The sequence below is a fragment of the Lampris incognitus genome, chromosome 5, assembly GCF_029633865.1.
Source record: "Lampris incognitus isolate fLamInc1 chromosome 5, fLamInc1.hap2, whole genome shotgun sequence".
In the NCBI taxonomy this organism is placed as follows: Eukaryota; Metazoa; Chordata; class Actinopteri; order Lampriformes; family Lampridae; genus Lampris; species Lampris incognitus.
In genome coordinates, this window is record NC_079215.1 from 9,031,419 (window position 1) to 9,045,180 (window position 13,762).

General features: G+C 45.3%; 1 protein-coding gene across 1 annotated transcript in view; it reads left to right on the forward strand.

The window, feature by feature from the left end:
* crebbpa (CREB binding protein a) overlaps nucleotides 1-13,762 on the forward strand; it is an 83,457-nt gene that overhangs the window by 40,686 nt on the left and 29,009 nt on the right. The window contains exons 6-15 of the mRNA XM_056279514.1: nucleotides 1,243-1,515; nucleotides 1,756-1,858; nucleotides 2,054-2,191; nucleotides 2,528-2,645; nucleotides 2,835-3,006; nucleotides 5,407-5,469; nucleotides 5,576-5,697; nucleotides 8,908-9,108; nucleotides 9,448-9,741; nucleotides 10,047-10,226. Of these exons, the coding sequence (XP_056135489.1) occupies nucleotides 1,243-1,515; nucleotides 1,756-1,858; nucleotides 2,054-2,191; nucleotides 2,528-2,645; nucleotides 2,835-3,006; nucleotides 5,407-5,469; nucleotides 5,576-5,697; nucleotides 8,908-9,108; nucleotides 9,448-9,741; nucleotides 10,047-10,226 (1,664 nt within the window). The remainder of the gene's footprint in view (nucleotides 1-1,242; nucleotides 1,516-1,755; nucleotides 1,859-2,053; nucleotides 2,192-2,527; nucleotides 2,646-2,834; nucleotides 3,007-5,406; nucleotides 5,470-5,575; nucleotides 5,698-8,907; nucleotides 9,109-9,447; nucleotides 9,742-10,046; nucleotides 10,227-13,762) is intronic.

The window sequence follows — 13,762 nt, forward strand, 5'->3', positions numbered from 1 at the left end:
ACATCGTGGTTCCTAAGAAACTGAGAAACAAGTTACTATCAGAATTGCATGAGCACCACTGGGGAATGGTTCAGATGAAATCCTTGGCTAGAAGTCCTCTCTGGTGGCTCACATTAGATGAAAGTATTGAATGTGAAGTGAGTGTACTATTTGCCAACAGCAGCGTAGTATGCCTGTTACTGCACCAGTACATACATGGAAGTGGGCTGGAAGTCCCTGGGAAAGAATACATCTCAATTTTGCTGAAGACAACAACAAGCAGATGCTCTTGGTAGTGATAGATGCGTATGCTAGATGGCCAGAGATCATTCACATGCACACTACCACCTCAGCTAAAGTAATAGAAGTACTGAGACATTTGTTCGCTGCTGGCGTTAGATCAGCTGAGGGAGCCTGGTCTGGTGGGCCCAAGGACCATGGTTCCTGCCCAGAGCTGTGTCTGAAGAGGAAACACCGAGGGCGGTCTGACAGGACGCAGAAGTGGGGCAGGCTAAGCTAACTGCTAGCCCATGCAGACTGGCAGTTCCGACAGTCATCCTGGCTGCGGGAAACGATATTTAGTTTTATTTCATGTACGCAAGTGCATTAAATTAAATGACAAATAGTGTTCCTGATTCCTGGTAGGGAATTTTACTTTAGTTATGGGTTCACCGCTTCTCATTTCCATCTCCTTTTATTTACCGTTTTCCCGGTCTGGTATTTGTCTCAATTTCACACGGGCGCTGCTTTTTGCTGTTTCTAATTTTTCTCTAGCTATCCCCCCCCCAAAGTTTGGTTTGCCTTCTCCACTCAGCTTAGAATCTGTCATCGCTCTGTTCGCTCTGGTTCGTTCAGTTCGTTTGGTTTAAATGTTGGAGAGCATGGTGCCACTATTTGTATTTTTTCAACCCAACGCTTTTAGTATGCAGAATCTATTTATTCTTTTGTCTGATTTTTGTCCTCAGAGAACACTGTTTTTCTAACTTGAAGAAGACCTGAACCAACACCACAGTGCAAATGTCCTGCTCACTAAGGGGATCGTGCTTTTGTTCAGTTCTATAGAATTTTGAACATTTAGACCTCATCTAGAGTATCACTTTCTCCGTTTCACACATCTGTCCTATGACCCAAGCCTGCCATGAGGCTGCTATTGTTTCTTTGAGTGATCAGTGAAATAAGTTTCATTTGTTAGATCGCCAACATAACAAGCAACCAACTGTAAGGGTAGATAACTAAATAATGTGATTCTTTCTCCTTCTCCAGCCATGCTGAGTTCCCCCAACGCAGGCCTCCAGAACCCCATGTCCTCTGTTGGGGCAGGACAGCCTAGCACCCCCACTATTAACAGCTCTGCACCCATTGACCCCAGCTCCATGCAGAGGGCATACGCAGCTCTGGGGCTGCCCTACAGCAGCCAGACTCCTGGGCAGAGCCAGGCCCAGCAGGCCACAGGGCCCGGACAGACTCCAGCTCTGCAGAATGCTCAGAACCAGCAACAGCAGCTTCCACAACAGATGAGACCCATCAACACACTTGGTACAGCTTCCATACACTACTAGAAACATACAAGAAAGCTGACTAGATTTCATAGCTGTGGAGCAGTCAATCTAGCAGCACTCTCAATGAGATTCGTTACATTTTGTCAGTTGATTTATTGGCCAGAGAAAAGGCACGAGTACCCTAAATATACACGGATGTACTGACACAAATATTTCCTAAAAGCAGTCGTGTGTGCGTGTGCATGGTCTCTGTTGACACCATCTCTTGTCTCTGCAGGTAACCAGATGGCTCTTGCAGGAGCAGCAATGGGTGTTCCATCGTCAGAACAAACCAACCTGCACTCAGACTCCTCCCTCCCGAACACACTCAACTCTAACAAGTCAGTGTCGTCATCATATAATCTCTAGCATTCGGGGACAATAAAAGATTAGCTGGTTTGAAATGCACTCAACTAAAAATAAGAAAGGAGCCAATTTAAAAAGTTGTAAGGCTAAAATCTGTGTTTGACATCCAGGCCTGTCTTTTTTCTGTCTTCACACTCTTTAATTCTTCGCCATCCAAATTTGTCCTCTAGTCAACTGCTGCCAGACGGGTCAGCAGTTGGTTCACTGGGCAACCTGCCCACTGCAGCACCCCTCTCTGCCACTGGCACCAGGAAAGCCTGGCATGAGCACGTCACTCAGGACTTGCGAAACCACCTCGTACACAAACTGTAAGTCCTGGCTACTGCTGATATAGAACTGTTTAACAAAGCAGTGGTTAGTTTCATTGTCAGCAGACAGGTCGATTAATACCAGTCATCTGTAGCTTTGACTGGTATACAGGTTTATCTACTCCAACAGACACTTGGACATGTAACTGACGAGGGCTTAGCGGGTTTTAATCCATTCAAACGTTAAGGCTGGTAGAGTAGTTTATGTGGAAGATGACTTTTGCGATTTATGAAATATTTTGGCCGTTAGACTGAAATGTTAATTGTGTTTTGTTATCAATTTCTGTATCTGTTATGGTTGTGGCAATTTCCTGCGCTCTGTGGACTTGGGTACAGAGTACAAGCCATATTCCCCACCCCAGACCCAGCAGCTCTGAAGGACAGGCGAATGGAAAACCTGGTGGCTTACGCCAGGAAGGTGGAGGGGGACATGTATGAGTCAGCAAACAGCAGGGTAGGTCTTATGAAACAGGCTTCTGCTAGGACATGCTCATTTTGATTAAGGCGTAGCCTACGCTGCTGTTTGATCTGCTATGAGGCAGCATTTTGTCAAAACCCGAAATGCTAGTGTGTGCCTGTTTCCATGCCTTACTTGGATGATTTCAATTTCAAATTCTATTCATCCCTACCTCCCTCCCTCCAGGATGAGTATTATCACTTCCTGGCTGAGAAGATCTATAAAATCCAGAAGGAACTGGAAGAGAAAAGGCGCTCGCGGCTGCAGAAGCAAATCATCAACCAGGCTCCACTGGCTGCCCAGGGAGCCCAGCAGCCTGGCCTCCCACAGCCCAATGCCCTGGGCCCGAGGCCACAGAGTGAGTACAGGGTGCCTCGGGTTGGAAATTTATTTTAATCACTCATTCAGTACGTTTACATGCACAGTTTAGTTGAGCTATGGTTATAGCTCAATTAGTTCATTAGTCTGACTACTGACTTTGGTCCCAGTATACATGCGCGGGAGGGAAATCGATTTACTGAGGGAGTCATGTGGGCTCCGCTACAATAGGTGGCGATATGCACTCTTTCAGCTTGTTTGTATTGGGCCATTACCGGTTGACCTATTACATCACACACGCAGAGCACAACAATCGTCGTAGTGAACTAGGAAGTTAGTTGAATAAGTCGCCATTTCTTGTCTTCCTCCCGTCCATGTAATTTAAAATGTTCAGCTCTTTCAGCTGAGTAAGCATATACTCCGTCTCTTCATCCGTCCAAAAATGAGCTCTCGATGTTTTCGCCATGTTTACAGTTGCTGGCTTCCTCTTCTTGTGTCCCACTCTTCTTCTGTTTACGCTGTTCGACTTCCGGGTCAGACTTGGCGCGCGGAAAGTTAGCGCGTGCGCAGATCGCCTCGACCAGCTCCAGTCCGACTAAGGTGTATACATGCAGAAGTAAACCGACTTCCAATCGCATTATCTGGGTGTGTTAGTCCGACTATTACAACTTTGATTTCAGTCGAGCTAACGTGTTTACATGCATTTTAAAAGTCCGGTTTTAGTCGGACTAACGCAATAATTCGATTTTTTAAGTGTCATGTAAACATACTGATTGAGTCCTGGGAGTTTTAAAAGTTTGGTATAATAAATTGGGGGGGCTTGACAAAAAAAAGGGGGGGGAATATTAATATTTTCATTGTTTTTAGAAAGTATTCACCACCCTTGAATTTGTTCAAATTTTTTCCAGTTAGACCATTATACATTTTAATGCTTTGAAATATTTTTTTTCTCCCTCCACTAACACAATAAATTCACTGTATTTAGGCAGCATAAAAAAAAAATCTAAAGCTTGTTTTTCAAATATTAAAAGCTCACTCATTGTGGTGGTGCTGTCTGTAGTATCTTTATCTAACTAACTGCCCAAAGAAAACTGGTCTGAATTCACCGACGTTGAACGCTTTCTTCATGCTGTGCCTCACTTCTGCCATTGTTTTTGTCAGACTTTATAAAGGTTGATTGCTTTGTTTCTTGCAAATGAGAAACTGACCAATGCCGCACCGTTTTCAATTCTTTATAAGGGCTTTCACTTTTCTCCATTTCTCAAACAAATACACAATGTTGACCGATGGCAAGAGCACTCCTGTCGTCACTGTACTCCGCATTGCCGTGGTGGTGCATGCAATTGCGTATTTTACCTTTAATGAGAGCTATGGTAATACTGATAGTTGCAGTGGTATTTGAGCAATTCCAGTCATAGAATCAGTCCAATTAAGCACCTTCCCCACCACCAGACTAGAATAAACGGTTGACCCTGAGTTCTAGCTGTTGAAGTTGTCGTATCCGTTTCTAAATGTCTTCTATGAGCTTAGTCTGCCATGTCTGCTTGTTGGCCACTCCGACTTTGTTTCTCCTTAAAACTTTCTGCTTCCTACGCCATTTCTTCTGCATTTGAGTACTGTGGTGAAGACATAAAACACTATACACTCGGTAATTTTACCTCCTAGGGAAGTTCTACCTGACAGTAATCATTGAAATTGGCAACTACTGGAGGCGTCCGGTTAGTGTAACTGTCTATTCCGGTGACTACCAACATGGGGATCACCGGTTTGAATCCCCATGTTACCTCCGGCTTGGTCGGAAGTCCCTACAGACAATTTGCCGTGTCTGCGGGTGGGAAGCCGGATGTGGGGGTGTGTCCTGGTCGCTGCACTAGCGCCTCCTCTGGTCAGTCGGGGTGCCTATTCGGGGGGGTAAGGGGAACTAGGGAGAATAGTGTGATCCTCCCACGCACTACATCCCCCTGGTGAAACTCCTCACTGTCAGGTGAAAAGAAGCAGCTGGTGACTCTACATGTATCCTAGGAGGCATGTGGTAGTTTGCAGCCCTACCTGGATCAGCAGAGGGGGTGGAGCAACAACCGAGACAGCTCGGAAGAGTGGTGGGGTGATTGGCTGGGTACAATTGGGGAGAAAAAGGGGGTGGAAACCCCCCCCCCCCCCAAAAAAAAGAAAAGAAATGGGCAACTAGTAAAGCTTTCTTGGTTTGGCTATTCATCAGTTAGCCGTTGTTTTAAAAACACAAGCATTAGAAAGTGTCAAAAAGGGTATTTGCTTGCACACAAATATTCAGAACTTTAGCTTTAACACACCAAAAAAATGCCTCGTATAATAAGGGGTTTGTTGGTTTTATTGAAAATTGTATTGGTGAATTCATGTGGTGTGTTTGGCTTTTCCATGTTAATTGGTCTGTTCTGTCTTCCTCTACCCTCGTCTCCTACAGACGGACCTGTGCCTATGCCCAACGTGCCAAATCAGATCATGAATCGCATGCAAGTTTCTCAAGGTACCTCCTCTACAATGGTGTTGGTCTTAAAGTGTGTGTGATGACCGTCGTTTTACACTAATGTGTTGTATGTGTGCATTGCCTGACATTGTGGTTGACTGGACAGGAATCAACCAGTTCAACCCCATGGCTCTGCCCAACGTCCAGATGTCTCAGGCACCAATGGGTGCCCGTGCTGCCTCTCCCATGAACCACCCACAGCAGATCAACATGAGTTCCGTCCCAGCGGTAAGAGTTGGAATACAAATTAGAAGCACCCCACACACACGCACACACACACGCACGTGCGTGCATGAGCGCGCACACTATGGGCATCATAGGTCCAATCAAACTTTTGGCTTTAAACTGCGGTGAGCTGGAATGTTGGACACGATTTTGAGCTTAGTGCTTCAAGAGCCTGAAACAAATATACACAGAAATGGACTTGCACAGTAGTTAATTTACTTGTTGCTGGTCAACCAAATATTGACAGTACAAGTGAAAACTTTGTCTCCGCCAGGCAGGCGGTGTGTGTGTGTGTGTGTTTTGTCCGTGCGTGCATCCGTCCGCAGTTAATCTCGGATACTATTGAACCAATCAACCTAATATTTTTTGTGCACAGTCAGGGTCCAAAATTAATACTCGCCAAGGACCAAATGCGGGTAGATTTTCCATTTGGTGAGTAAATCCCGGAAGGCCATCTATCCGCCACATGGCGGGTAAATGTTTTTACCAAAATAGTCATGAAATAAAAAAACTACGCTGAGAATCTTTACCGTGTTTTGGTGTTATGCAGGCATAACTGTTGCAGGCAGTTCATGAGACAGCTTCTGGCCTCTGCCGTCTGTGTGTCAGAGTTTCACGGTGGGCAGGGCTAAGCTCCTACACACACACACACACACACACACACACAGACACTTTTCGCCGATCTGTTGCTAGCTAGCCACTAGGCTAATTAAATTACTATTATATAGCAATATTTACAAGGAGTAAGCCAACCTTTAAAACGAAAAGGAGAACGAAGCAGCGGAAGCGTATAAAAAGCATACAAAAAGAAAAACCTTCGAATTTACTTTTTTTTTCTCCTTTGGGACCCCCCCCCCCCCTTTCTCCCCAATTGTACCTGGCCAATTACCCTAGTCTTCTGAGCCGTCCCTGTTGTTGCTCCATCCCCTCTGCCGATCCAGGGTGGGCTGCAGACTACCACATGCCTCCTCCGATACATGTGGAGTCACCAGCCGCTTCTTTTCACCTGACGGTGAGGAGTTTCGCCAGGGGGACATGGCGCGTGGGAGGATCACGCTATTCCCCCCAGTTCCCCCTTCCCCCCGAACAGGCACCTCAGCCGACCAGAGGAGGCGCTAGTGCAGCGACCAGGACACATACCCACATCCGACTTCCCACCTGTAAACACGGGCAATTGTGTCTGTAGGGACGCCTGACCAAGCCGGAGGTAACATGGGAATTCGAACCGGTGATCCCCATGTTGGTAGTCAATGGAATAGACTGTGACACTACCTGGACGCCCCTCAAATTTACTTTTATGTTTGATCCTTAAGTACAGTAGAATTCTGACATCAAGACTTATTGAGTTGTACTCGGGTTTGAATTTATTAACCGTTGATCAATATATTAATTTTTTTTGCTTCAAATTTGCTCTGGCCTCTTCTGTAAGTATGTACTCAACATAATACCTTACTATGTCAATGAAATGCACTGAAACGTATGTGTGCATGTGTATCACAAAAAGGCAATTATTTTGGCCAGTGGATTTTCTCATCTACCAGCCGTCTTGGCCAGTGAGTCAGAAGGTTAATTTTGGACAGTGACTGTAAGATCAAGAACCTCTCATGATTGCAGTAATACAAAACCTTTGAAAAACGTTTGTTCTCACTACCACCGGTCCATCTCTTCGTTCACTTCATGCTCGCTCGACCTACGCTGCTCTGTCGCTGTCCGATCCGAGTCAGCCGTAGATGTGTCGCGCGCGCACATGGTTGACTGAGATCGGGCAGTGACAGTGTCAAAACATTATTTCCGGTATGAATCTTGAAAGTAAACAAGAAGTCGGATCGTATTTCTCAAGTCAGCAAATCATTCACTGCTGATCTTGGCACAGGAGCACTGCAGGAACACTGGTTGAACTGAAAATCATAACCGGTCCTTATTTTCATGATGTAATAAAGCTGGGTAAACCGTCGGTGCTCGCGCATGCGCAACTCACATCGAGGGTTGACTCAGATCGGGCAGCATCATGACCAAAAGTTATTAAAAGAATTTTGGCTATCCAAAAAATGTGATGGTTACAAAGGAACAACTTCCTCTAGGTTGCAGTCAAAACAGGAAGTGTTGCATATTCTTGTCACTGCCCAATCTCAGATAGCTGCCCACTAAGCTCCCTTTCTCCCCCTGTGTTTGTGTCTATGTGTGGGTGTCTAATGCTGTCAGGGAATCAGTGAAAGTCGTATACGATTTTAAAATATTTGAGTGCAGACAGTTTTGGGAAAAATGGCTGGAGATCGTTATTTTTATTTTATTTTTTTACAGATTTTACATTTATTTCTTGAGGCAAAAAGTTGCTATCATGCAGCTGCATGTTTTTTCCGCAAGACCATTTTGAACGTCCCCAGGTTGCCATTTCGCTGCGGGCACCTCGCCATTGCAACCATGTGACAGTAATCGCACTTTAACACACAGTTTGACAAGGGGAACGTATCAAGATTTGATCTTTTTTTTCCTGTTGTACAATATGACACACAACAAACAAGATGGCCAAAAGCTCACAGTGTGTGGGAGCCTTTAAACTTTTAGAAGCAAACGCTCTGGTGTTCAGCAAAATTAGGCAGCTCACGAAGACAAGAGTAGGGAGTGAGAGCTTTCAAGCTGAGATTTACTTTGGGACCACAAAGCCTTTAGAAATCGAGGGGTTGGATAGTGTGAATGACCTTTCAGTACAAAATAATGTGCCCTGTCACTTCCTTTCTTGTCAGTAAATGGGACTGAAGAGTATTCCATTTGCCTTTAAAGATAATGTTTCCAATTCCAGGTTGGGCGGGGGGCAGTCTTAAGCTATGACGGAGGCAAATTGAAATATAAACCTATTCTGACCCTGCCAAATTTATTCAGTAGCATTTGGCTGGAGGGATAGAGGAACAGCGTGTAATAAACCGTAAGGTTTTCTGCCTTTCTTTTACGGTATGAAGATGAAAAATCATAAAAATGGCTGCCTCATTGACCTTCTGTATGATAGGCCCTTTTACCCCTTTCAGCTATAATGACCTCAGTTGAGTGCCTTGGAACTTTTTTTTCCACCCTGGAATGGCTGTTTTTTCTCACATTAATTCTGATTCTGATATTTCTTGTATGGACAGCAGGTTGTACGTCAGTTGTTATCCTCCCATTGTGTTTCCTGATCCTAAGCTCTCAGTAAAATGCTTCCTCTCCTTTTCTGTTCTTTAGATGGGTATGTCCCCCTCCAGGATGCCCCAGGCCCAGGGCATGATTGCGGCGCACGCTGGAAACAGCATGGTGGGCCAGACAGCCAGCCAGGGACAGTTCCTGACCCAAAATCAATTCCCTCCAGGCTCCACTGCGGGTGCAGTGAATGTCACCGTGGGGCCTGGCATGGGCCAACCACCCGCACAGGCAGCTGTCACACAGGTGATTTTATCTGCACGGGTGGAGTGGAGTTATGGGTGGCATGCTGGACTAACTTGGTTGACAATGGTTTAACTTTTTTTTTGACTTGGTCAGCTTCTGAGTTAATCTAATTCACAACAGATGCTGGAGAAATAAAATTACTCAAACCAATCATACTAGCTGCTACTTGATCATGAATTATATTCATACCAATCATGATATGCTCTCTTAACACAAATCTCTGGTTCTTTGCGCGTTTGTCTACATTGAGTTTCTGCTTTTGTCCGTTTGTCTGCCTGCTTAACTTTCATTTGTCTGTTTATGTATGTCTTCCTGCCCCTTTCTCTTTCTCCTTTCCAGCAGCAGCAGCAGAGCGCTAACCTCCCTATGAATGCACTTGGCCCTTCGCTGGGCCCCCAGCTATCCTCCTCCCAAACCCCTTTGCACTCCACGCCTCCGCCCGCTGCCTCCTCCTCTGCCTCCTCGGCTGGGGGGGGCACTAATCTGCCACACCCCCAGCCCTCCAGCCGCAGCTCTACCCCCACTCTCCCTGGCCCTGCCCAGACCCAGGGCGCCACCCCGCCCCGCCCTACCCAGCCCCAAACCCAGGTGGAGCTCCCCGCAGCAGCACAGACTCAGCCCCCTACCACGCCGGTGAGACTGCGACCCTCCGCATGCCCTCCACTCACCCTCCCACACCAAAATTGCCATCCCTCTGACTGCCATGAACGCACCTGCCCCAACCACATTCAACTCTGCCCTCGAACCGTATTTCCCCCACCCTGTTTGTAGCGTCCATCACATTGGAAATACGCATCTGACTTTTGGGGAGCAATTACTTAAAAACAGGGAGGTGTGAATGCGTGTCTTAGCTTCACCCTTGCATGTGAACGGGCATGTGATGATCAATTGCTGCCATTGTCTCATATAGAATACTCCTCTCCCTCTTTTTGTTTTAGCTGTCTCAACCAGGGGCCAGTCTAGACAACCGGGTGCCCACCCCCGCCTCAGCTGCCAGTGCTGACCTGCATTCGCAGCATGCAGGAGCAGACCTTCCTGTTCAGGAAACAAAAGTTGACCCACGCCATGACCAGCAGGAGTTTGAGCCCACTGGTGGGAAAACTGAGCCCAAGGTGGAGGTGGGTGTGTTTTGATGGCTACACTTTTCTTTGTTTACTTCAGTTGTAATTTTCATGCCTCAATTTTTAAATCATTTATTTGTGGCATCTCCCCAACTTGTTCACACATCTGTACATATAATAATGATAATACATTTTATTTATATATATAGAGTGCTCATCAGAGTACTCAAAGACGATTTACAAGTTAAAGTGAACATAAAAGTAACACACCAAAAACATAAAACACATATTTATCACATGTGAAAAGCATCTTTATGCATGCTCAGTAATCAAGGTAAGAAAATCATAGAAAGTTGAATCAGTTAACTGGACACAGTGTTTATTGAGCGAGAAATGTTTCATCACTCATCTAAGTGACCTCTTCAGGCTCAACTGACTGCAGGTATCCCCACCCTTATAAATAATACAGTGGGTTTGAAAGCAACCGAGACGTGAGACGTGTCTCGGTTGCTTTCAAACCCCAAAACATGCTGCGCCAGAAATTGGTTCACCCCAAGGATCAGGTCCCCGGCACAGACAGCAATATAGTGTACTCTGTTAAGTGCCGGGTTAATTTCCGTGAATTGTACATCGGGGAAACCAAACAGACGCTGGCCAAAAGGATGGCACAGCATGGAAGAGCTAACACATCAGGCCAGGACTTCGCGGTCTACATGCATTTACAGGCCAGTGGCCACTCTTTCAAGGATGAGGATGTGCACATCCTTGATAGGGAGGAACGCTGGTTTGAACGGGGAGTCAAAGAGGCCATCTATGTGAAGAGAGAACGACCATCCCTGAACCGAGGGCCGGGGGGCTTAGAGTATATCTGTCGCCATCTTACAATGTTGTGATTGCAAACATTCCCACACCCTATTTAAATAGTACACATTGCCATTGAAACTCTAGTTAATATTCACGGCAATTTGCATATGAAGCCAGTCATTGTTTTCAATCATTTTGCATTAGTTGTAGTAGTCAATTCTGGATGGGATGAAGGCATGGATCAAAGTTTCAGCAGCAGAGGAGAGTGATGGGCAGAGACGAGCTATGCCCCCCCCCGGCACCCCCCGATTGTATTTGGCCAATTACCTCACTCTATGGAGCCGTCATGGTTGCTGTTCTAACCCCTCTGCCGATCCAGGGGGGGCTGCAGACTACCACATGCTTCCTCCGATACATGTGGAGTTGCCAGCCGCTTCTTTTCACCTGACAGTGAGGTGTTTTGCCAGGGGTGATGTAGCACATGGGAGGATCACGAACAGGTGCCCCGACCACACGGGGGAGGCGCTAGTGCAGCAACCAGGATACATACCAACATCCGACTTCCCACCTGCAGACACGGCCAATTGTGTCTGTAGGTATGCCCGACCAAGCCAGTGGTAACACGGGGATTTGAACCAGCGATCCCCGTGTTGGTAGGCAATGGAATAGACCGCCACACCATCCGGAAACCCCTCTACGAGCTATGTTTTATAAAGGATAAAGGCAGTTCTGGTGATTTGATTGATGTGGTGCTCAAAGGAGAGGTTACTGTTAAAATGTATTCCAAGGTTGCGGATGTGTGGTGAGGGAGACAGTGGACAGTCTGGACAGTGACAGAGAGGCAGAAGTTGAGTGGTTTTGGTAAGGGATTTGGGCCAATGATGATCATGTCAGAGTTATCACAATTTAGTTCTAGGAAGTTGGCTTGCATCCATGATTTTAATTTCAGTGAGGCAGTTGGTCAGAGTGCAGTCAGTTGCAGTGGTGATGGATTTAGTAGAGATCTAGATCAAGACATCATAGGCGTAGCAGTGGACGTGGGAGACCATGACGATGTATGAAGTTAGCAAGGGGGGAGCATGTAAAGTATGAACAGGAGAGGACCAACTCGCTTAATCAGTATTAGTAAACATAATCCCAGATTTCTTTTTGACGCTTTAAATTTACTAAAAAGCAGCTATCTATTTATTAGCTGCTCACCATTTGCAGCCCATGAGTTTCTAGACTTTTTCTGCAATAAGTTTGATGAGATCACAAACAAAATTGGTTCTTCAACTCCAGCTACTCCTGCAGAGCCTGTCTAGCCAAATTCATATATATACAATGAGTCGCTGATAGTTCCTGTTATTACAGCTTTTGAGACACTCTCTTTTGATACTTTGACTAAGCTCATTTTAGCTTCTAAACCAACTACTTGCCTACTTAACCCTTTACCAGCAAAATTATTTAAAGCTCTCTTGCCTTAACTACAATGTGAGACATTGTTAATTTATCATATACTACTTGCATTGTTCCCAGCAGTTTTAAGACAGCTGTTGTTGAACCTCTACTTAAAAAAAACTGCACTTTGATCCAGGGTCTCTTGTCTTCCATTCTTTTCTAAAGTACTACAGAGAGATGTGTATCAAAAACTTTCGACCCATATAGAAAAAAGCTGTCTATGAACCTTTTCAGTTGGCTTTCAGGGCATGTGACGCCACTGAAACTGCTCTGACCAGAGTGGTGAACGATCTTCTACTAGCTATGGACTCTTGATTCCACCTCTGTGCTTCTGCTACCGGACCTCAGTGCAGCCTTTGACACCATTGATCACTGTATAGTATTAAACAGAATAAATTGTAATTTTGGTGTCTCTTGATTTAGGTCTGCCTTGGCTTAATTGTGTCTGCTATAAAAATATTACATTGAAATTCTTTGATGTAAAATATGGCGTACCTCAGGGTATCAGTTCTTGGCCCTCTACTTTTCTCTCTTTATGTTTCACCTCTTAGCCAAATTATACGCAGTCATGGAATAAATTTCCATTGCTATGCAGATGATACTAAGCTATATGTGCCCATAAGGGCTGATGATCATACTCAAATGACTAATTTAGAGCCTGCTTGGCTGCTGTGAAGAATTGAATGTGACTAAATTTCCTGCTTTTAAATTCGGATAAAACTGAGATGCTGGTCGTTAGCCCTGCTAGACACAGACACCAATTTGACAGCAACAATCGACAACCTGTGATTTCACAAAGTGTGGCAGCCAAAAATCTTGGTATTAAATTTGATCCCAGCCTTTCCTTTGATAAACACTAAAGAAATCACCAAGACTGCCTTTTTTCACTTATATAACATAGAAAAAAATCAGTCTTTTCTGTCCATGGCTGACGCAGAGAGTCTAATACATACATTTGTTTCATCCAGACTTGATTACTGTAATGTTCTGTTTTCAGGTCTGCCACATGCTAGTACTAAGTCTTCAGGTGGTTCAAAATGCTGCAGTTAGAATCCTAACTAAAACTAGAAAGTTTGACCATATTACACCAATTCTTGCCTCACTTCATTGACTCCCTACCCATGTTAGATCAGAATTAAAGGTGCTTCTGCTGACTTGTAAAATCCTAAATGGGCTTGCCCCATCATACCTGTCTGATCTCCTTAAACCATACGTTCCATCTCAAGCTCTCCGCTCTCAAAATACAGGGCCCCTGTGTGTACCCAAAGTTAAAAAGAAGTCAGCAGGCAGCAGGGCCTTTTCCTATCAGGCCCTGTTCTTGTGGAATAACCTGCTTGCTGCCGTCAGGC